General features: G+C 46.4%; 1 protein-coding gene across 3 annotated transcripts in view; it reads right to left on the bottom strand.

The window, feature by feature from the left end:
• Positions 1–20,879, bottom strand: part of SETD2 (SET domain containing 2, histone lysine methyltransferase) — a 114,885-nt gene that overhangs the window by 44,559 nt on the left and 49,447 nt on the right. The window contains exons 12-14 of one of the 3 annotated variants that reach the window (XR_011556964.1): positions 18,022–18,150; positions 14,406–15,062; positions 10,351–10,512 (exon numbers count right to left, since the gene is read on the bottom strand). Coding sequence is in view for 2 of the 3 variants with exons in the window: in XM_070729610.1 (XP_070585711.1) it covers positions 10,375–10,512; positions 14,406–15,062; positions 18,022–18,150 (924 nt within the window). In the remaining variant the exon portion in view is untranslated. The remainder of the gene's footprint in view (positions 1–10,350; positions 10,513–14,405; positions 15,063–18,021; positions 18,151–20,879) is intronic. The other 2 variants (XM_070729610.1, XM_070729611.1) reach the window with 2 other exon arrangements.

Here is a 20,879-nt window from a genome sequence, read left to right as displayed (position 1 = left end):
TCCCTCTGAAGGAATGCTGTCTGGGGGGTTCTAGATAATGACGTCATTCCCTCTCAAGGAATGCTGTCTGTGGGGTTCTAGATAATGATGTCATTCCCTCTTAAGGAATGCTGTCTGGGGGGTTCTAGATAATGACGTCATTCCGTCTTGAGGAATGCTGTCTGGGGGGTTCTAGATAATGAAGTCATTCCCTCTTAAGGAATGCTGTCTGGGGGATTCTGGGAGACAAAATCCTTCCCTCTTAAGGAATGCTGTCTGGGGGGTTCTAGATAATGACATCATTCCCTCTCAAGGAATGCTGTCTGGGGGGGTTCTAGATAATGACGTCATTCCCTCTCAAGGAATGCTGTCTGGGAGATTCTGGGAGACAAAATCCTTCCCTCTTAAGGAATGCTGTCTGGGGGGTTCTAGATAATGACGTCATTCCCTCTCAAGGAATGCTGTCTGGGGGGGTTCTAGATAATGACGTCATTCCCTCTCAAGGAATGCTGTCTGGGGGATTCTGGGAGACAAAATCCTTCCCTCTTAAAGAATGCTGTCTGGGGGGTTCTAGATAATGACATCATTCCCTCTCAAGGAATGCTGTCTGGGGGGTTCTAGATAATGACGTCATTCCCTCTTAAGGAATGGTGTCTGGGGGATTCTGGGAGACAAAATCCTTCCCTCTTAAGGAATGCTGTCTGGGGGGTTCTAGATGACGTCATTCCCTCTTAAAGAATGCTGTCTGGGGGGTTCTAGATAATGAAGTCATTCCCTCTTAAGGAATGCTGTCTGGGGGATTCTGGGAGACAAAATCCTTCCCTCTTAAGGAATGCTGTCTGGGGGGTTCTAGATAATGAAGTCACTCCCTCTTAAGGAATGCTGAATGCTGTCTGGGAGGTTCTAGATAATGAAGTCAGTCCCACTTAAGGAATGCTGTCTGGGGGGTTCTAGATAATGACGTCATTCCCTCTCAAGGAATGCTGTCTGGGGGTTCTAGATAATGACGTCATTCCCTCTTAAGGAATCCTGGCTGGGGGATTCTGGGAGACAAAATCCTTCCCTCTTAAGGAATGCTGTCTGGGGGGTTCTAGATAATGACGACATTCCCTCTTAAGCAATGCTGTCTGGGAAGTTCTAGATAATGAAGTCATTCCCTCTTAAGGAATGCTGTCTGGGGGACTCTGGGAGACAAAATCCTTCCCTCTTAAGGAATGCTGTCTGGGGGGTTCTAGATAATGACGACATTCCCTCTTAAGCAATGCTGTCTGGGAAGTTCTAGATAATGAAGTCATTCCCTCTTAAGGAATGCTGTCTGGGGGACTCTGGGAGACAAAATCCTTCCCTCTTAAGGAATGTTGCCTGGGGGGCTCTAGATAATGAAGCCATTCCCTCTTAAGGAATGCTGTCTGGGGGGTTCTAGATAATGACATCATTCCCTCTTAAAGAATGCTGTCTGGGGGGATTCTAGATAATGACGTCATTCCCTCTCAAGGAATGCCGTCTGGGGGATTCTGGGAGACAAAATCCTTCCCTCTTAAGGAATGCTGTCTGGGGGGTTCTAGATAATGACGTCATTCCCTCTCAAGGAATGCTGTCTGGGGGGTTCTAGATAATAACGTCATTCCCTCTTAAAGAATCCTGGCTGGGGGATTCTGGGAGCCAAAATCCTTCCCTCTGAAGGAATGCTGTCTGGGGGGTTCTAGATAATGACGTCATTCCCTCTCAAGGAATGCTGTCTGTGGGGTTCTAGATAATGATGTCATTCCCTCTTAAGGAATGCTGTCTGGGGGGTTCTAGATAATGACGTCATTCCGTCTTGAGGAATGCTGTCTGGGGGGTTCTAGATAATGAAGTCATTCCCTCTTAAGGAATGCTGTCTGGGGGATTCTGGGAGACAAAATCCTTCCCTCTTAAGGAATGCTGTCTGGGGGGTTCTAGATAATGACATCATTCCCTCTCAAGGAATGCTGTCTGGGGGGGTTCTAGATAATGACGTCATTCCCTCTCAAGGAATGCTGTCTGGGAGATTCTGGGAGACAAAATCCTTCCCTCTTAAGGAATGCTGTCTGGGGGGTTCTAGATAATGACATCATTCCCTCTTAAAGAATGCTGTCTGGGGGGATTCTAGATAATGACGTCATTCCCTCTCAAGGAATGCCGTCTGGGGGATTCTGGGAGACAAAATCCTTCCCTCTTAAGGAATGCTGTCTGGGGGGTTATAGATAATGACGTCATTCCCTCTCAAGGAATGCTGTCTGGGGGGTTCTAGATAATAACGTCATTCCCTCTTAAAGAATCCTGGCTGGGGGATTCTGGGAGCCAAAATCCTTCCCTCTGAAGGAATGCTGTCTGGGGGGTTCTAGATAATGACGTCATTCCCTCTCAAGGAATGCTGTCTGTGGGGTTCTAGATAATGATGTCATTCCCTCTTAAGGAATGCTGTCTGGGGGGTTCTAGATAATGACGTCATTCCGTCTTGAGGAATGCTGTCTGGGGGGTTCTAGATAATGAAGTCATTCCCTCTTAAGGAATGCTGTCTGGGGGATTCTGGGAGACAAAATCCTTCCCTCTTAAGGAATGCTGTCTGGGGGGTTCTAGATAATGACATCATTCCCTCTCAAGGAATGCTGTCTGGGGGGGTTCTAGATAATGACGTCATTCCCTCTCAAGGAATGCTGTCTGGGAGATTCTGGGAGACAAAATCCTTCCCTCTTAAGGAATGCTGTCTGGGGGGTTCTAGATAATGACGTCATTCCCTCTCAAGGAATGCTGTCTGGGGGGTTCTAGATAATGACGTCATTCCCTCTCAAGGAATGCTGTCTGGGGGATTCTGGGAGACAAAATCCTTCCCTCTTAAAGAATGCTGTCTGGGGGGTTCTAGATAATGACGTCATTCCCTCTCAAGGAATGCTGTCTGTGGGGTTCTAGATAATGATGTCATTCCCTCTTAAGGAATGCTGTCTGGGGGATTCTAGGAGACAAAATCCTTCCCACTTAAGGAATGCTGTCTGGGGGGTTCTAGATAATGACATCATTCCCTCTCAAGGAATGCTGTCTGGGGGATTCTGGGAGACAAAATCCTTCCCTCTTAAGGAATGCTGTCTGGGGGGTTCTAGATGATGTCATTCCCTCTTAAAGAATGCTGTCTGGGGGGTTCTAGATAATGAAGTCATTCCCTCTTAAGGAATGCTGTCTGGGGGATTCTGGGAGACAAAATCCTTCCCTCTTAAGGAATGCTGTCTGGGGGGTTCTAGATAATGAAGTCACTCCCTCTTAAGGAATGCTGAATGCTGTCTGGGGGGTTCTAGATAATGAAGTCAGTCCCACTTAAGGAATGCTGTCTGGGGGGTTCTAGATAATGACGTCATTCCCTCTCAAGGAATGCTGTCTGGGGGGTTCTAGATAATGACGTCATTCCCTCTTAAGGAATCCTGGCTGGGGGATTCTGGGAGACAAAATCCTTCCCTCTTAAGGAATGGTGTCTGGGGGGTTCTAGATAATGACGACATTCCCTCTTAAGCAATGCTGTCTGGGAAGTTCTAGATAATGAAGTCATTCCCTCTTAAGGAATGCTGTCTGGGGGACTCTGGGAGACAAAATCCTTCCCTCTTAAGGAATGCTGTCTGGGGGGTTCTAGATAATGACGACATTCCCTCTTAAGCAATGCTGTCTGGGAAGTTCTAGATAATGAAGTCATTCCCTCTTAAGGAATGCTGTCTGGGGGACTCTGGGAGACAAAATCCTTCCCTCTTAAGGAAAGTTGCCTGGGGGGCTCTAGATAATGAAGCCATTCCCTCTTAAGGAATGCTGTCTGGGGGGTTCTAGATAATGACATCATTCCCTCTTAAAGAATGCTGTCTGGGGGGATTCTAGATAATGACGTCATTCCCTCTCAAGGAATGCTGTCTGGGGGGTACTAGATAATAACGTCATTCCCTCTTAAAGAATCCTGGCTGGGGGATTCTGGGAGCCAAAATCCTTCCCTCTGAAGGAATGCTGTCTGGGGGGTTCTAGATAATGACGTCATTCCCTCTCAAGGAATGCTGTCTGTGGGGTTCTAGATAATGATGTCATTCCCTCTTAAGGAATGCTGTCTGGGGGGTTCTAGATAATGACGTCATTCCGTCTTGAGGAATGCTGTCTGGGGGGTTCTAGATAATGAAGTCATTCCCTCTTAAGGAATGCTGTCTGGGGGATTCTGGGAGACAAAATCCTTCCCTCTTAAGGAATGCTGTCTGGGGGGTTCTAGATAATGACATCATTCCCTCTCAAGGAATGCTGTCTGGGGGGGTTCTAGATAATGACGTCATTCCCTCTCAAGGAATGCTGTCTGGGAGATTCTGGGAGACAAAATCCTTCCCTCTTAAGGAATGCTGTCTGGGGGGTTCTAGATAATGACGTCATTCCCTCTCAAGGAATGCTGTCTGGGGGGTTCTAGATAATGACGTCATTCCCTCTCAAGGAATGCTGTCTGGGGGATTCTGGGAGACAAAATCCTTCCCTCTTAAAGAATGCTGTCTGGGGGGTTCTAGATAATGACGTCATTCCCTCTCAAGGAATGCTGTCTGGGGGGTTCTAGATAATGATGTCATTCCCTCTTAAGGAATGCTGTCTGGGGGATTCTGGGAGACAAAATCCTTCCCTCTTAAGGAATGCTGTCTGGGGGGTTCTAGATAATGACATCATTCCCTCTCAAGGAATGCTGTCTGGGGGGGTTCTAGATAATGACGTCATTCCCTCTCAAGGAATGCTGTCTGGGGGGTTCTAGATAATGACGTCATTCCCTCTCAAGGAATGCTGTCTGGGAGATTCTGGGAGACAAAATCCTTCCCTCTTAAGGAATGCTGTCTGGGGGGTTCTAGATAATGACGTCATTCCCTCTCAAGGAATGCTGTCTGGGGGGTTCTAGATAATGACGTCATTCCCTCTCAAGGAATGCTGTCTGGGGGATTCTGGGAGACAAAATCCTTCCCTCTTAAGGAATGCTGTCTGGGGCGTTCTAGATAATGACGTCATTCCCTCTTAAGGAATGCTGTCTGGGGGATTCTGGGAGACAAAATCCTTCCCTCTTAAGGAATGCTGTCTGGGGGGGTTCTAGATAATGACGTCATTCCCTCTCAAGGAATGCTGCCTGGGGGGTTCTAAATAATGACGTCATTCCCTCTCAAGGAATGCTGTCTAGGGGATTCTGGGAGACGAAATCCTTCCCTCTTAAGGAATGCTGTCTGGGGGGTTCTAGATAATGACGTCATTCCCTCTCAAGGAATGCTGTCTGGGGGATTCTGGGAGACGAAATCCTTCCCTCTTAAGGAATGCTGTCTGGGGGGTTCTGGGAGACGAAATCCTTCCCTCTTAAGGAATGCTGTCTGGGGGGTTCTAAATAATGACGTCATTCCCTCTCAAGGAATGCTGTCTGGGGGATTCTGGGAGACAAAATCCTTCCCTCTTAAGGAATGCTGTCTGGGAGGTTCTAGATAATGACGTCATTCCCTCTCAAGGAATGCTGTCTGGGGAATTCAGGGAGACAAAATCTTCCCTCTTAAGGAATGCTGTCTGGTGGGTTCTAGATAATGACGTCATTCCCTCTTAAGGAATCCTGGCTGGGGGATTCTGGGAGACAAAATCTTCCCTCTCAAGGAATGCTGTCTGGGGGGTTCTAGATAATGACGTCATTCCCTCTCAAGGAATGCTGTCTGGGGGATTCTGGGAGACAAAATCCTTCCCTCTTAAGGAATGCTGTCTGGGGGGGTCTAGATAATGATGTCATTCCCTCTCAAGGAATGCTGTCTGGGGGGTTCTAGATAATGACGTCATTCCCTCTCAAGGAATGCTGTCTGGGGGGTTCTAAATAATGACATCATTCCCTCTCAAGGAATGCTGTCTGGGGGATTCTGGGAGACAAAATCTTCCCTCTCAAGGAATGCTGTCTGGGGGGTTCTAGATAATGACGTCATTCCCTCTCAAGGAATGCTGTCTGGGGGATTCTGGGAGACGAAATCCTTCCCTCTTAAGGAATGCTGTCTGGGGGGTTCTAGATAATGACGTCATTCCCTCTCAAGGAATGCTGCCTGGGGGGTTCTAAATAATGACGTCATTCCCTCTCAAGGAATGCTGTCTAGGGGATTCTGGAAGACGACATTCTTCCCTCTTAAGGAATGCTGTCTGGGGGGTTCTAGATAATGACGTCATTCCCACTCAAGGAATCCTGGCTGGGGGATTCTGGGAGACAAAATCTTCCCTCTCAAGGAATGGTCTGGGGGGGGGGTTCTAGATAATGACGTCATTCCCTCTTAAGGAATCCTGGCTGGGGGATTCTGGGAGACAAAATCTTCCCTCTCAAGGAATGGTCTGGGGGGGGGTTCTAAATAATGACGTCATTCCCTCTCAAGGAATGCTGTCTGGGGAATTCTGGGAGACAAAATCTTCCCTCTTAAGGAATGCTGTCTGGGGGGTTGTAGATAATGACGTCATTCCCTCTTAAGGAATCCTGGCTGGGGGATTCTGGGAGACAAAATCTTCCCTCTCAAGGAATGGTCTGGGGGGGGTTCTAGATAATGACGTCATTCCCTCTTAAGGAATCCTGGCTGGGGGATTCTGGGAGACAAAATCTTCCCTCTTAAGGAATGCTGTCTGGGAGGTTCTAGATAATGACATCATTCCCTCTCAAGGAATGCTGTCTGGGGGGGTTCTAGATAATGACGTCATTCCCTCTCAAGGAATGCTGTCTGGGGGATTCTGGGAGACAAAATCTTCCCTCTCAAGGAATGCTGCCTGGGGGGTTCTAGATAATGACGTCATTCCCTCTCAAGGAATCCTGGCTGGGGGATTCTGGGAGACAAAATCTTCCCTCTCAAGGAATGCTGTCTGGGGGGTTCTAGATAATGGCATCATTCCCTCTCAAGGAATGCTGTCTGGGGGGGTTCTAGATAATGACGTCATTCCCTCTCAAGGAATGCTGTCTGGGGGTTTCTAAATAATGACGTCAATCCCTCTCAAGGAATGCCGTCTGGGGGATTCTGGGAGACAAAATCCTTCCCACTTAAGGAATGCTGTCTGGGGGGTTCTAGATAATGACGTCATTCCCTCTTAAGGAATGCTGTCTGGGGGGTTCTAGATAATGACATCATTCCTTCTCAAGGAATGCTGTCTGGGAGGTTCTAGATAATGACGTCATTCCCTCTTAAGGAATGCTGTCTGGGGGATTCTGGGAGACAAAATCCTTCCCTCTTAAGGAATGCTGTCTGGGGGGGTCTAGATAATGACGTCATTCCCTCTCAAGGAATGCTGTCTGGGGGGTTCTAGATAATGACGTCATTCCCTCTCAAGGAATGCCGTCTGGGGGATTCTGGGAGACAAAATCCTTCCCACTTAAGGAATGCTGTCTGGGGGGGGCTAGATAATGACGTCATTCCCTCTCAAGGAATGCTGTCTGGGGGGTTCTAGATAATGACGTCAATCCCTCTCAAGGAATGCCGTCTGGGGGATTCTGGGAGACAAAATCCTTCCCACTTAAGGAATGCTGTCTGGGGGGTTCTAGATAATGACGTCATTCCCTCTTAAGGAATGCTGTCTGGGGGGTTCTAGATAATGACATCATTCCTTCTCAAGGAATGCTGTCTGGGAGGTTCTAGATAATGACGTCATTCCCTCTTAAGGAATGCTGTCTGGGGGATTCTGGGAGACAAAATCCTTCCCTCTTAAGGAATGCTGTCTGGGGGGGTCTAGATAATGACGTCATTCCCTCTCAAGGAATGCTGTCTGGGGGGTTCTAGATAATGACGTCATTCCCTCTCAAGGAATGCTGTCTGGGGGATTCTGGGAGATGAAATCCTTCCCTCTTAAGGAATGCTGTCTGGGGGATTCTGGGAGACGAAATCCTTCCCTCTTAAGGAATGCTGTCTGGGGGGTTCTAAATAATGACGTCATTCCCTCTCAAGGAATGCTGTCTGGGGGGGTTCTAGATAATGACATCATTCCCTCTCAAGGAATGCTGTCTGGGGGGTTCTAAATAATGACGTCAATCCCTCTCAAGGAATGCTGTCTGGGGGATTCTGGGAGACAAAATCCTTCCCTCTTAAGGAATGCTGTCTGGGGGGTTCTAGATAATGACGTCATTCCCTCTTAAGGAATGCTGTCTGGGGGGTTCTAGATAATGACATCATTCCTTCTCAAGGAATACTGTCTGGGAGGTTCTAGATAATGACGTCATTCCCTCTCAAGTAATGCTGCCTGGGGGATTCTGGGAGACGAAATTCTTCCCTCTTAAGGAATGCTGTCTGGGGGGTTCTAAATAATGACGTCATTCCCTCTCAAGGAATGCTGTCTAGGGGATTCTGGGAGACGAAATCCTTCCCTCTTAAGGAATGCTGTCTGGGGGGTTCTAGATAATGACGTCATTCCCTCTGAAGGAATGCTGTCTGGGGGATTCTGGGAGACGAAATCCTTCCCTCTTAAGGAATGCTGTCTGGGGGATTCTGGGAGACAAAATCCTTCCCTCTTAAGGAATGCTGTCTGGGGAATTCTGGGAGACAAAATCTTCCCTCTTAAGGAATGCTGTCTGGGGGGTTCTAGATAATGACGTCATTCCCTCTTAAGGAATCCTGGCTGGGGGATTCTGGGAGACAAAATCTTCCCTCTCAAGGAATGCTGTCTGGGGGGTTCTAGATAATGACATCATTCCCTCTTAAGGAATCCTGGCTTGGGGATTCTGGGAGACAAAATCTTCCCTCTCAAGGAATGCTGTCTGGGGGATTCTAGATAATGACGTCATTCCCGCTTAAGGAATGCTGTGTTGGGGATTCTGGGAGACAAAATCCTTCCCACTTAAGGAATGCTGTCTGGGGGGTTCTAGATAATGACGTCATTCCCTCTCAAGGAATGCTGTCTGGGGGGGTTCTAGATAATGACATCATTCCCTCTCAAGGAATGCTGTCTGGGGGGGTTCTAGATAATGACGTCATTCCCTCTCAAGGAATGCTGTCTGGGAGATTCTGGGAGACAAAATCCTTCCCTCTTAAGGAATGCTGTCTGGGGGGTTCTAGATAATGAAGTCATTCCTTCTTAAGGAATCTTGGCAGGGGGATTCTGGGAGACAAATTCCCCCAAAAATCGCCACTCCAAAAGCTTCCTAAGCCACCCCAAATCACTAGCAAAGTCTTCCAAACTTACTTCTCCTTTCAAAATGCCTCGTTTCTCCTTGCTGCCTTTCTTTACTCCATTTGGCTTTGTTAGGACCTCAATTTGGTTGGCATAGGAAGCGGCTGGAGGGGCGATTTTTGAAGGAATTTGGGGCAAGATAGGAAGCTTTTAAGGGGCGATTTTGGGAGAGATTTGGGGCGGCGTTAACCTTCGTTGGGAGCTCCATTCCTCGCTTCTCCTCACTGTCCGTCTCCACTCTGTTAGCCTTCACTTTGTCTGCCTGCTGCTTCTTTTTTAAAGCCTTAAAGTTTGGATTTTTCTAATGGGTTTGCAGGCATTATTTGCTTTTACATTGATTCCTATGGGAAACAATGTTTTGTCTTACGAACCTTTCACCTTACAAACCTAGTCCTGGAACCAATTAGGTTTGTAAGGCATGGTATCACTGTAGCATGAAACTTGCCTGGAGATAATGACTAAAGGATGGTTAATTGATCTCTACATTCATTTAATTGATAGCCTTTAGGTAACGGAAGTAAATTATTTATGGAGGACCTACTGGCTCTTGGGCTTCGGAATTGATGGGATGGCGTTGAAGAATTTCCTACCTGAATAACATTCAAGGCAAGTCACCATTGTCAGTTTTGCCAATTTGGAGAGGTGATCGTCATTGGAATCATTACTCAGTCTACCGTAAAGATACTGGCCGCTTTCCCGCAGGGTTAACTTCATCCATCTTTATGCAAGACTTACCTGTCAGTCATACATCCCCAGTTCTGGCTCTTCGGGGGAGCCCAGGCAAACAAAGGCGATGACAGTTTGTTAGCGCAATGGTGTCCGTTTTCAGCACAGGGGAGCCATGCACTTTTCCCATCATGGGTGGGTAAAAGGGTGCACAAAACCCGTGCTGAAAACGTACAGGGTTTTTTCCCGGGTCTGTATGTGTGTGTGTGTGTGTTGTGCTGGTTTGGAGGTGGTTCCTGTGTCGGATGGACCCTGGCTTGGGTTCGAGGCATCCCTGCCGGCGAAGTCCTCGACGCACCAAAGCCAGGGCGACAGGTGTGTGTGGAGAAGTGTGCGCGGTGTGTAAAATAAAACGAATAGCTCACACGATCCGGCTCTCCCGCCAGGGATAAGGGGGTGCTTCCCTGAGCGTCGTTGCCAGACGCCCCCCCAAATTTACGTCAGCCTCAAAGAGTTTAGCCACCTCAGTGCTTTCATTTTTCCGACCTGAATTCAGCCTATCCCTCATACATCAGGCAGCTTGCCAATCATCTCGCTGGGGTTTTTTTTCTCTTCCACGGGTTTTTCCATTCTTCGGGAGGACGGAGTTGAAAATGGGAGTTGTGGGCCAGCTGGGGATGTTAAGGAGCTCCTTGCTGCCCTGAGAAGCTGCATGGAAATGGTTGCAATTACTACGAGGGGCTCCGGGTGAAGAGGTGGGGGGGGGGAGAGGACAGGGCTTGGAAATCCCACCCACCCCCTCGCAAGGGGTCTTCTGAGGGATGGCTTGGAAGGGTATGAGCAGCACATCGCTTCCAAGACCCTCAAACTCAACCCTCTAGTCCAGGGCCTCCAGCCTTTAGGACTTGTGGACTTCAACACTCAGCTGAGGAATTCTGGGAGTCGAAGTCCACCAGTCTTAAAGTTGCCACGGTTGGAGACCCCAGCTCTAGTCCCCAAAAGTGTTTTTCTTTCAAAGCGCAACTTGGAAAATTCCCCCCCCCCTCCTTGAAAACGTTTCGCTTCTCATCCAAGAAGATTCTTCGGTTCTTAGACAAGAAGCCAAAGGTTTGCAAGGAAAAAGAAAGTGAGAAATTCCTTTGAGGAAAACCATGGCCTGGTGGACAAGGATGGAGACCCACCATACATAACTCCACCCGTTACAAACCTGCTTGCTTTTAGTTGTGGCCATCCGAAGGGATTTTCCTCAGATAGGAAAATTTTTGTCAAGTCCACGGAGAGGGGCAGCATATAAGTCCAATTAATAAATAAAATAAATTAATTAATTTAAAAAAGGTATAAAACAGGCTACCTAGGACTACAGGTAGTCCTTGACCTATGACGAGACTGGAGCCCAAACAATTCTGTTGCTAAGCAAGACAGCTGCAAAGTCAGCTTTGCCCCACTCTGTAACACTTCCTTTGCCACTGTGGTTAAGTAAATAACTGCAGTTGTTAAGTGAGTCACACGGCTGTGAAGTGAATCTGGCTCCCTCCACTGACTATGCTTGTCAAGATGGCCGCAAAAGCGGATCACCTGACCCTGAGACGCTGCGGCCGTCATAATTATGGACCAGTTGCCAAACGTCTGGACTTTGCCATCACCTGGGATTCTGTGATAGCTGTAATGGGTGAAGTCAGGTTTTTTTCCAGTGCCATTGTGGCTTTGAAAAGGCACTAAGTGAACAGTTGTAAATTGAGGACTATCTAAATCCTAACTTTTTACCTGGTCCAAAAAAAAAAAAAGATAAATTGGTGGTTTATCAGTAGTGCTTCCAACCTGGGATCAAGCTAAGAGAGACCTTTCTCTGAGGGTCAAAGGACCATCTTAGGGCTGGGAGGGACCCTGGAGGTTTTCTAGTCCACCCACTGGCCAAAGCAGGAGTCCTTAAACCAGCAATTCATTTTCCCCAGGAGAAACCGTGACTGTTGTGTAGGTGCGTAGGCATGCATGCACGCACAAACATAAATTGACACAACACGCACACACACACAACAAAAGCAGTTGCCCTTAATTTAAAAGCTATCCACACAGACTGGAGAAGGACCATGAAATGCCCAGGTCTGATTCATATCATTCAGGATGAATGCCTGTGCCATGTTTTAGAACACAAGACTCAAGGGCTGGAAGGGACCTTGGAAGTCATCTGGTCCAGCCCCCTGCTCAAGCAGGAGACCCTATCCCATTCCAGACAACTGGCTCTCCATGCTCTTGTTAAAAGCCTCCACTGATGGAGCGCTTCCACAATTTCTGGAGGCAAGCTGATTAATTCCACTGGTTAATAGTTCTCACTGTCGGGAAATTGCTCTTTAACCCTAGGCTGGATTTCTCTTTAATGATCGATATCAAATTGTTGGGAAAGTCAGACAGAAGCAGCTAACTCTGAATGCCATGACAACGGACAGGAGAAACCTGAGTCCACCCACACAAGGCCATATAAAATAATCCCACATGTGGGAATATGGGAGGATAAGATTTCAGATACATGGCTGGCAATGCGCGGAGACCCTGCACTGGAGCTCTCAATCATCCATGTAGCCAAAGCCAGCCAATTAAAACCTTTCTGAATGTAGCTATGTGATTACCAAAAGAGTAAACTGGATTTAGCTTTAACATCTGAAATGGCAACCTTGGGTAGAGAATGATTCCAGAGCTGGCCAAACTTTGAGCCAAGAGCCAGAGGTAGCCCGAAAAGGAAACACCCCCCCCCCCCAATGATCTTAGAAAATATATGCATTTTTCCCTCCTTGCCTTCATACCGAACTTAAACTCTGTCAATTCTCAAGCTTCAATGTCATTAGAAGTTTCTTTTAGAAGTTTCTTTCCAATCTAGCTTCTTTTTCCTTCCCCCGGCCCAGCCTGATTGACGTTTGAAAATCTGGGACATGAACTAATCACCCATGGGTGACCGTTAGGCGCAAACAAAGCCTGGCCATTTCGACAAACTATACTTTTAAGCAGCCAAGTTTTCTCTCTAAGGCAACGTCAGAAATCAGCCTGTCACAAACTCATTAAAAATTCTACTTAAAATTGTACATAAAAAATTCTAGACAGGGTACAAGAGATCCCTGAATAGGGAATAACCAATATTCTAAACTATATACTGCTCAAAAAAATAAAGGGAACACTCAAATAACACATCCTAAGATCTGAATGAATGAAATATTCTCATTGAATTCTTTATTCTGTACAAAGTTGAATGTGTGCAACAGCGTGTGAGATTGATTGTCAATCAGTGTTGTTTCCTAAGTGCACAGTTTGATTTCACAGAAGTTTGATTTACTTGGAGTTATATTGTGTTGTTTAAGTGTTCCCTTTATTTTTTTGAGCAGTGTATATACATATATTAAGCATCTTAAAGCGTGCTGCCTGTATTGCCTGGGCACTGAAGTCCACCCCTCTTAAACTTGTCAAGGTTTAGAATTACTGCTATGGAAATTTGCAATTTCTGAAAAATAAAAACCGAAAGACAGGATCTTATCTCCCTACATCTCTCTCTTCTTCTTCAGGGCTTTTCCCTTTCTTGGTTTTTCAAGCACTCTGTTTCTTTTCTATGCTAAGTTACTAACAACTCAGTAACAATAACATCACCAGCCCTCTGGGTAGTCTGAATCTTTTTAAACTATTTTCTATTCTGGAAAATGTAAAACAGGTTTCTAACATCCTTCAAATGCTTTGCAGGACCTATAGACGAGAATTTGATCACATGAGTGATAAAATTCACTTGGCAGGTAGTCCTCGACTTACGACCATAACGGAGCCCAACATTATTGCTGCAAAGCCTGACAATTGTTAAGCGAGCTTTGCCCCATTTTACGATCATTCTTGTCACGGCTGTTAAGTGAACCACTGTGGTTGTTAAGTTAGTCACCTGGCTTTTAAGTGAAGCTGGTTTCCTGCTTAGTCAGAAGGTCGCTAAAGGGGATCACGTGACCCTCCTCTGGACACTGTGACCATCATAACTATGAGTCAATGGTCCACCTCCTAAATTTTGATTGTGTAAACCTGGGGAGGCTGCAAAGGAAAAACGGTTCTGAGTCACTTTTCTCAGTGCCGTTGTTAACTTTGAACCGTTACTAAATGAATGGCGGTAAGTCGAGGAATTCCTGCACTGGTCAGAAAATCCAGAGCTAATTTGGTGTTTGAAAAAAAATCCATTTTATAGTAGAAGGGCTTCCATTCTGTTGGAAATTAAACGGCTGCAAGCCCAGTTTACTCAAATTTGAATTATGAATTCACTAACCTGTTACTAATTAATGGATGGATTATACTATGCAGGACCCCTGTCGAGAGATGGTCTGACTCTTCATTTTCTGTTCTATGGCTGAGCCAAATGGAAGGAATTTTTTTTTTGTGTGGTTTTAAAATGGGTCCAAATGGGAGGTAGATATGCACATTTATGCCTTATAATTTATCCCATTTGGATACTCGTTCGTTCCTTCTCCTCTCGAAAGGGAACTTGCACTTGCGAACGCAAATCAAACACATAAGCTTTAAAAAGAAAATCTTTCAAAATGTGAAGCCCAAACTACCAACACTTTTAACCAGAGAATCCAACTTACCTTGAGTTCTTTCCAGCAGTCCAGCAGCTTGGTAGCCAAGTCGCTGAGATCCATCAACTTGTCGGTCGGTTCTTGGCTCCGTTCACTCTCCACGTCAGAGACCCCCTCCTCTTCGTCTTGAGAAGGGGTTTCGGCAGCCACCGGGTCCTCCAGCTTGGGGGTCTCGCTCTCCTTGCTCTCCCCCTCGGGCTCCGCTTCCTGGTCAGCTGCTGTGGTGGGCGTCTTGGTAGTGGCGTCACTCAAGGCGTCTGCGGTGGCTTCCTTGGCGGTCTCCTGCTCCGAAGGTTGCTCCTCCACCACTTCGGCCAGCAGGTATTCTGGGGGGTCCAGCTCCTCCTTGTTCTCCTTCAGCTCCATCTCGCTGGCTGTGTCCGAGAGGGCGCTGTCCATGCTGTTCTCACTGATGATCTTCAGCCTCCGGAAGGCCACCTTCTTCGGCGTCTCCGTCTCGCCCTCCAGGATGGGCTTGCAGGAGGGGTCAGGCGTGTTGAGGGGCGTGTGAGCCCGGGACGTGTTCTCGCTGGAATAACCGTCTCCTTCGCTCAGTTGCGGGATGGCGGATTTGGTCCGGGCCCAACGTTGGATGATCGGAAGGATTTTGCTCTCTTCCAGCAGGTTCTTGTTAGGGATGGGCAGGAGCTCCAAGGTCTTGATGATCTGTCACCAGACACAACACAAGGGAGGTCAGTTCTCAACTCAAAGGGAGGGACGCCTTCTTAGATTGTGACCCCACACCAACACCAGGTTGTTGATACAAGAAATCATTTGTAGCTCGGGGTTGTACAGTGGCGTCTTTGGTGGCCTCTCAGCCTGGTGGCACTGATGAGGTACCCTAGTTTGGTAAGGAAATGTCTGCAAGGAACCACCAAGCTCAGAGGGCACCAAAGGCTCCCCAGTCCTTATCTCCTTCTACTTCCTCCTCCTCCTCTCCACAAGCCCCTCTCTCTTCCAGCACTGATAACGTTCCCTAGTTGGGTCCTGAAATGTCTGCAAGAAAACCACCAAGCTCAGAGAGGAGCACCTGCACAATTCTAGATGTTGGGGCCACCCACCGTAGGAGGTTCATCATAAGACTACAACCTCCTTGCTTCTTACAAAGGAAACAACTGGACACACTATGTTTTCATCAGCAAAGGGGGTTTAGCATACGTTAGAGAGCACAAGAGGGCTGACAGCGTATCATAGGTTCAGTGTTCCCCCTTCCAGCTGCCCGAAAAAGCAAGCTTCATCACTCAGTCTGGCAATTGAAAGCTTTGTAATGACCAGCTCAAACACTGACCTTCTAGTGCAGGAGTCTCCAACCCTGGCAACTTTTAAGATTTGTGGATTTCAACTCCCATAATTCATCATAGAAACATAGAAACATAGAAGACTGACGGCAGAAAAAGACCCCATGGTCCATCTAGTCTGCCCTTTTACTATTTCCTGTATTTTATCTTACAATGGATATATGTTTATCCCAGGCATGTTTAAATTCGGTTACTGTGGATTTACCAACCACGTCTGCTGGAAGTTTGTTCCAAGGATCTACTACTCTTTCAGTAAAATAATACTTTCTCATGTTGCCTTTGATCTTTCCCCCAACTAACCTCAGACTGTGTCCCCTTGTTCTTGTGTTCACTTTCCTGTTAAAAACACTTCCCTCCTGAACCCTATTTTAACCCTTTAACATATTTAAATGTTTCGATCATGTCCCCCCTTTTCCTTCTGTCTTCCAGACTATACAGATTGAGTTCATTAAGTCTTTCCTGATACGTTTTATACTTCAGACCTTCCACCATTCTTGTAGCCCGTCTTTGGACCCGTTCAATTTTGTCAATATCTTTTTGTAGGTGAGGTCTCCAGAACTGAACACAGTATTCCAAATGTGGTCTCACCAGCGCTCTATATAAGGGAGTTCAGAATTCATCCAGAATTAAAGGGAGTTAAAGTTCACAAGCCTTAAAAGTTGCCCAGGTTGGAGGCCTCTCTTCTAAAGCAATGTTTTTCAAACTTGGCAATTTTACGTTGTGTGGACCTCAACTCTCAGAATTCCCTCTTAAGCCTGCTTCTTAGGGAATTCTGGCAGCTGAAGTCGCCGTGTCAACTCTGAATCGAACCCGGCTGTAGCTCTCTTGCGTTGGTTCACAGTTGCCATGAACTAAAGGGAGAGGATGAGGGGGGAATTGTCTCCTGGGCAAAATAAAGAGCTCTCCCACCAAGATCGTTCCAACAGGTGGCAGTAGGAGGAGGAGGAGCAGAAGTGATCTGCTTTGACCACTCGGCCAACTGCTTTGATTGGACAATGTGGCCTGTGACACCTGAGGGGGGGAAACTTTTCCTTTTAATTACATGGGAACCGTGGGGAAACTTTCAGAGTTGGCTTTCACTGGCTGTGCCAATGACTCCAATAAACACATTCTCTGAGGGATGCTCCTGCTTTGGGGTTCCCCTTTCTTTGGATATGCTACTCAGAACCCTGACAAACCCCCCCCCCCCCCCCAAAGCTGGAGATTCTGGGAGTGGAAGTCCATCTCCCTTATAGCATGGTCCCTGGGGAATTCTGGCAGCTGTAGTCCACTCATCTTAAAGTTGAAAAACACCGGTCTAAAGCATGAAGTTCAAAGATGACTCCCAGTTCTTGACGGAAAGCAACTCCTAGAAGATGTACTAATCCTGAGCGTTACAGCAAACAATGAGAATGAAGGGTGCCATCCTATAACGGATTCCCAATTCTCAAAATCTGCTTCAACGCCAGCTATTCCCATATAATTCGGGATTAGTTTGAAACTGATGTGTGGAAGCCAAATCAGGAAATTTCTTCTACAGTGTAGAACACAAATTAATAGAATCTTATATATAAAATGTCAAATCCGACTGTTTTTCCTTGTGCAAACAGGCGTGTGACCTCAAAGGGGGATTTTAAAATGTTCTTGGAAGGAGTGTTATTGGCATCCGATTTATGCAAAGGATTCTCCAAAGTGTTTCCTTTTCCTCTCCCTTAAAGACGGTGTCAACCAACTGCTTGCTGATCAGCATCATAATTGTGAGCAAAGAAAACAATGCTCAGATGGAACATGATGCAACGTGGGAAATAGGGAAAGCATTCATGCTCAATCTGAGTAAAGTTTCTCTCTTGAGCTAGCACTGATGATGTTACCTAGCTTGGTCGTGAACAAGGCCTGGTTCCCCCCTCCCCTTTTTTTCTTCCTCCTCTGCACAACCCACCCTCTGTTCTAGCACTGATGATGTTCCCTAGTTGGGTCATGAAATGTCTGCAAGAAAATCACCCAGCTCAGAGTTTCAAGGACCCCACAGTCTTTTCCTTTGTCCTCCTCCTCTGCACCCTCAACCCCTGTTCTAGCACTGATGATGTTCCCTAGTTGGGTCGTGAAATGTCTGTAAGCAAACTTTATTCAGAGCACCAAGGACCTTGCAGTCCTTTTTCTCCATCTCTTCCTTCCTCCTTTCTCCTCCTTCTCTCTACTGCAAACGCCCCTGTAGCGCTGGTCACGTTCCCCAAAGTGGGTTATGTGCCTAAGGAAACCCCCAAGCTCAGTGACCACCTGGGTCTCTCCTCTTTGTTCATCCCAACACGCGCCCTTCGGGACGCAACCCTGTCATTCCAGCCACGGACCTCCATTTGCAGTTTCAAACTGTTGGCTGTGTTTCCTCTGCTGTCCCCGAGTTCCGCCATCCAGATCCAGAGGAGGGACAGGCCGTGGCACTCCAAGAAGAACTTCAGACAGGCCTGAGAGTGGGTATTCTTTAAATGAAAATAAATAAGAGGGAAGGGAAAAAGTTGACCACAGTGTTTTGGAAACTCAAGTTAAAAAACAAGGATGAGATCACGTGGATCAGCCGGGTTAGATTTATTATTTTTGAGGGCCAGACAGATCAATCTCCCCCCCACCCCTTGACCTAGTTTCTCAATTGATCTGTAGAACAGACGTTGGTGGATCGATCTTCTCAGAGACGACAAGGTCAGAGTGGATCTCTCAAATTCCTGCCTGTATTACGCAACGGAGGTATGTTTGATGGACCCGCTCCTACGTGGACTACAGGTAGTCCTCGACTTACAACAGTTCATTTAGTTGCAACAGCACTGAAAAGTGTGACTTAGGACCACCATTGCGGAAGTCCCCACAGTCACATAATCAAATTTCAAAAACATGGCTGCTGGTTTGTAATTTATGACGCAGTGTCCCAGGTAAACGTGATTCTCTTTTGTGAGATTCTGACTAGCAAAGTCAATGGGGAAGGCAGATTCACTTAACAACCACGTTCTGTAGTTGCAGTGAGTCTCTAAAAATATACTGCTCAAAAAATAAAGGGAACCCTCAAAGAACACATCCTAGATCTGAATGAATATTCTCACTGTTCTGTACAAAGTTGAATGTGCACAACAGCATGTGAAATCGCATGTCCCTCAGTGTTGCTTCCTAAGTTTATTTATTTATTTTATTTATTTATTAGATTTGTATGCCGCCCCTCTCCGTAGACTCGGGGCGGCTAACAACAATAATGAAACAACATGTAACAAATCTAATATTTAAAATAATTTTTAAAAACCCTTATTTAAAAAAACCAAACATACACACAAGCATGCCATGCATAAATTGTATAGGCCTAGGGGGAAGGGAATATCTCAATTCCCCCATGCCTGACGACAGAGGTGGGTTTTAAGGAGCTTACGAAAAGGCGAGAAAGGTGGGGGCAATTCTGATCTCTGGGGGGAGTTGGTTCCAGAGGGTCGGGGCCGCCACAGAGAAGGCTCTTCCCCTGGGTCCAGCCAAACGACATTGTTTAGTCGCTGGGACCCGGAGAAGGCCAACTCTGTGGGACCTAACTGGTCGCTGGGATTCGTGCAGTGTTGGAGTTTGATTTCACAGAAGTTTGATTTACTTGGAGTTATATTGTGTTAAGTGTTCCCTTTATTTTTTTGAGCAGTGTAGTTGAAAAGGTGAGTTTTCTGACCTTAGTTATATTCATCCTTCCAGTGCAGGCAATGTTTATTCCTTTCAATGTAAATTCCCCATTGTGTACTTGCTTACTCTCTTATAATCCTGTTCTCTCCAACGAATGTAAATACAGGGACTCCTCAACTTACAAGCATTAATTTAGTGATTATTCGTAATTACTATTTTGGAAAAAGTGACACAATCATTTTTCACACTTGACTGTGGCAGCATCTCCACAGTCATATGATCAAAATTCAGACAATTGACAACTGACTCATTTATGACTGTTGCAGTGTCCCATGTATGTGTATGCGTGTGTATGTGTGTCACATGATCTTCTTTTGTGATCTTCCTTCTAGTAAAGTCAGCAGGGAAGGCGGATTAACTTAACAACCATGTTCCTAATGTAACAACTGCAGGGATTCACTTAACAACTGTGTCAAGAAAAGCTGTAACATGGGACTAAAACCTCACTTAACAAATGTCTCACTTAGCTACAGAAATTTGAGGCTCAATTGCAGTTGCAAGTCAAGGACCAGTTGTAAGTCAAGGACCATCTGTATAGAATCCAATCCAATTAAAAAGGGCGATGGTGATGGAATTGATGAAATAGTCTGTCCTCTAGAACCAGTTTTTGAAGTAGACAACCAAGCAGATGTTCTCCTGGGACGTACTATCACAGGGCAACTTTAAGACATGGCCGATTGTGGATTTCTGACAGTTAAAATCCACAAATCTTAAAATTGCCCCATTTGGAGAGCTCTTTTCTATCAGACATTACCACCAAAGGAAACCTATGTTTGATTTAGATATAGGAATGTCCAGCTTAACCCAAGATGCAACTCAACTTGAAGGCAATGTGTGGTTGACAGTTCCAGGGTGTGGTGGAAACTAACCACTTCTTCACATTATTATTGTGAACATGGTAACCATGATTCAAGAATGAGTGTGTGCTATAGGAAACCGGACCAATTCAGTTCTAAAGGGGGCAATGCATTGGACGAAGGTCAAGAGAGTCAGACCAGACAGAACCAGCCGTCTATTTGGCTGAAGGGGGATTTTAACCTTCAGGATCAGGTGTGGTGGTACCCTTCTACCCTGCATTGTTAGGACTCCGGCATGGTTCAAGACCCTTTTTTATTAGCTTATTCTGGTATTTTATTTAGAACCTCATAAGAAAAAAAGATTAAATGACCAAGTTATTATCAACCCTGATAAGACGGAGTGGCTGTGGGTTTTGCCTCCCAAGGACAATTCCATCTGTCAGTCCATTATCCTCGGGAGGCGGGGAAATATTGACCCCCTCAGAGAGGGTTCGCAAGTTGGGCGTCCTCCTTGATCCACAGCTAACATTAGAGAACCATCTTTCAGCTGTGGCGAGGGGGACGTTTGCCCAGGTTTGCCTGGTGCACCAGTTGCGGCCCTACCTGGACTGGGAGTCAATGTTCACAGTCACTCATGCCCTCATCACCTTGAGGTTCAACTACTGTAACGCTCTCTACATGGGGCTACCTTTGAAAAGTGTTCGGAAACT

The sequence above is a fragment of the Erythrolamprus reginae genome, chromosome Z (assembly GCF_031021105.1).
Source record: "Erythrolamprus reginae isolate rEryReg1 chromosome Z, rEryReg1.hap1, whole genome shotgun sequence".
In the NCBI taxonomy this organism is placed as follows: Eukaryota; Metazoa; Chordata; class Lepidosauria; order Squamata; family Dipsadidae; genus Erythrolamprus; species Erythrolamprus reginae.
The sequence above is the reverse complement of the archived record's forward strand: the minus strand, read 5'-3'. Positions and strand labels throughout refer to the sequence as shown.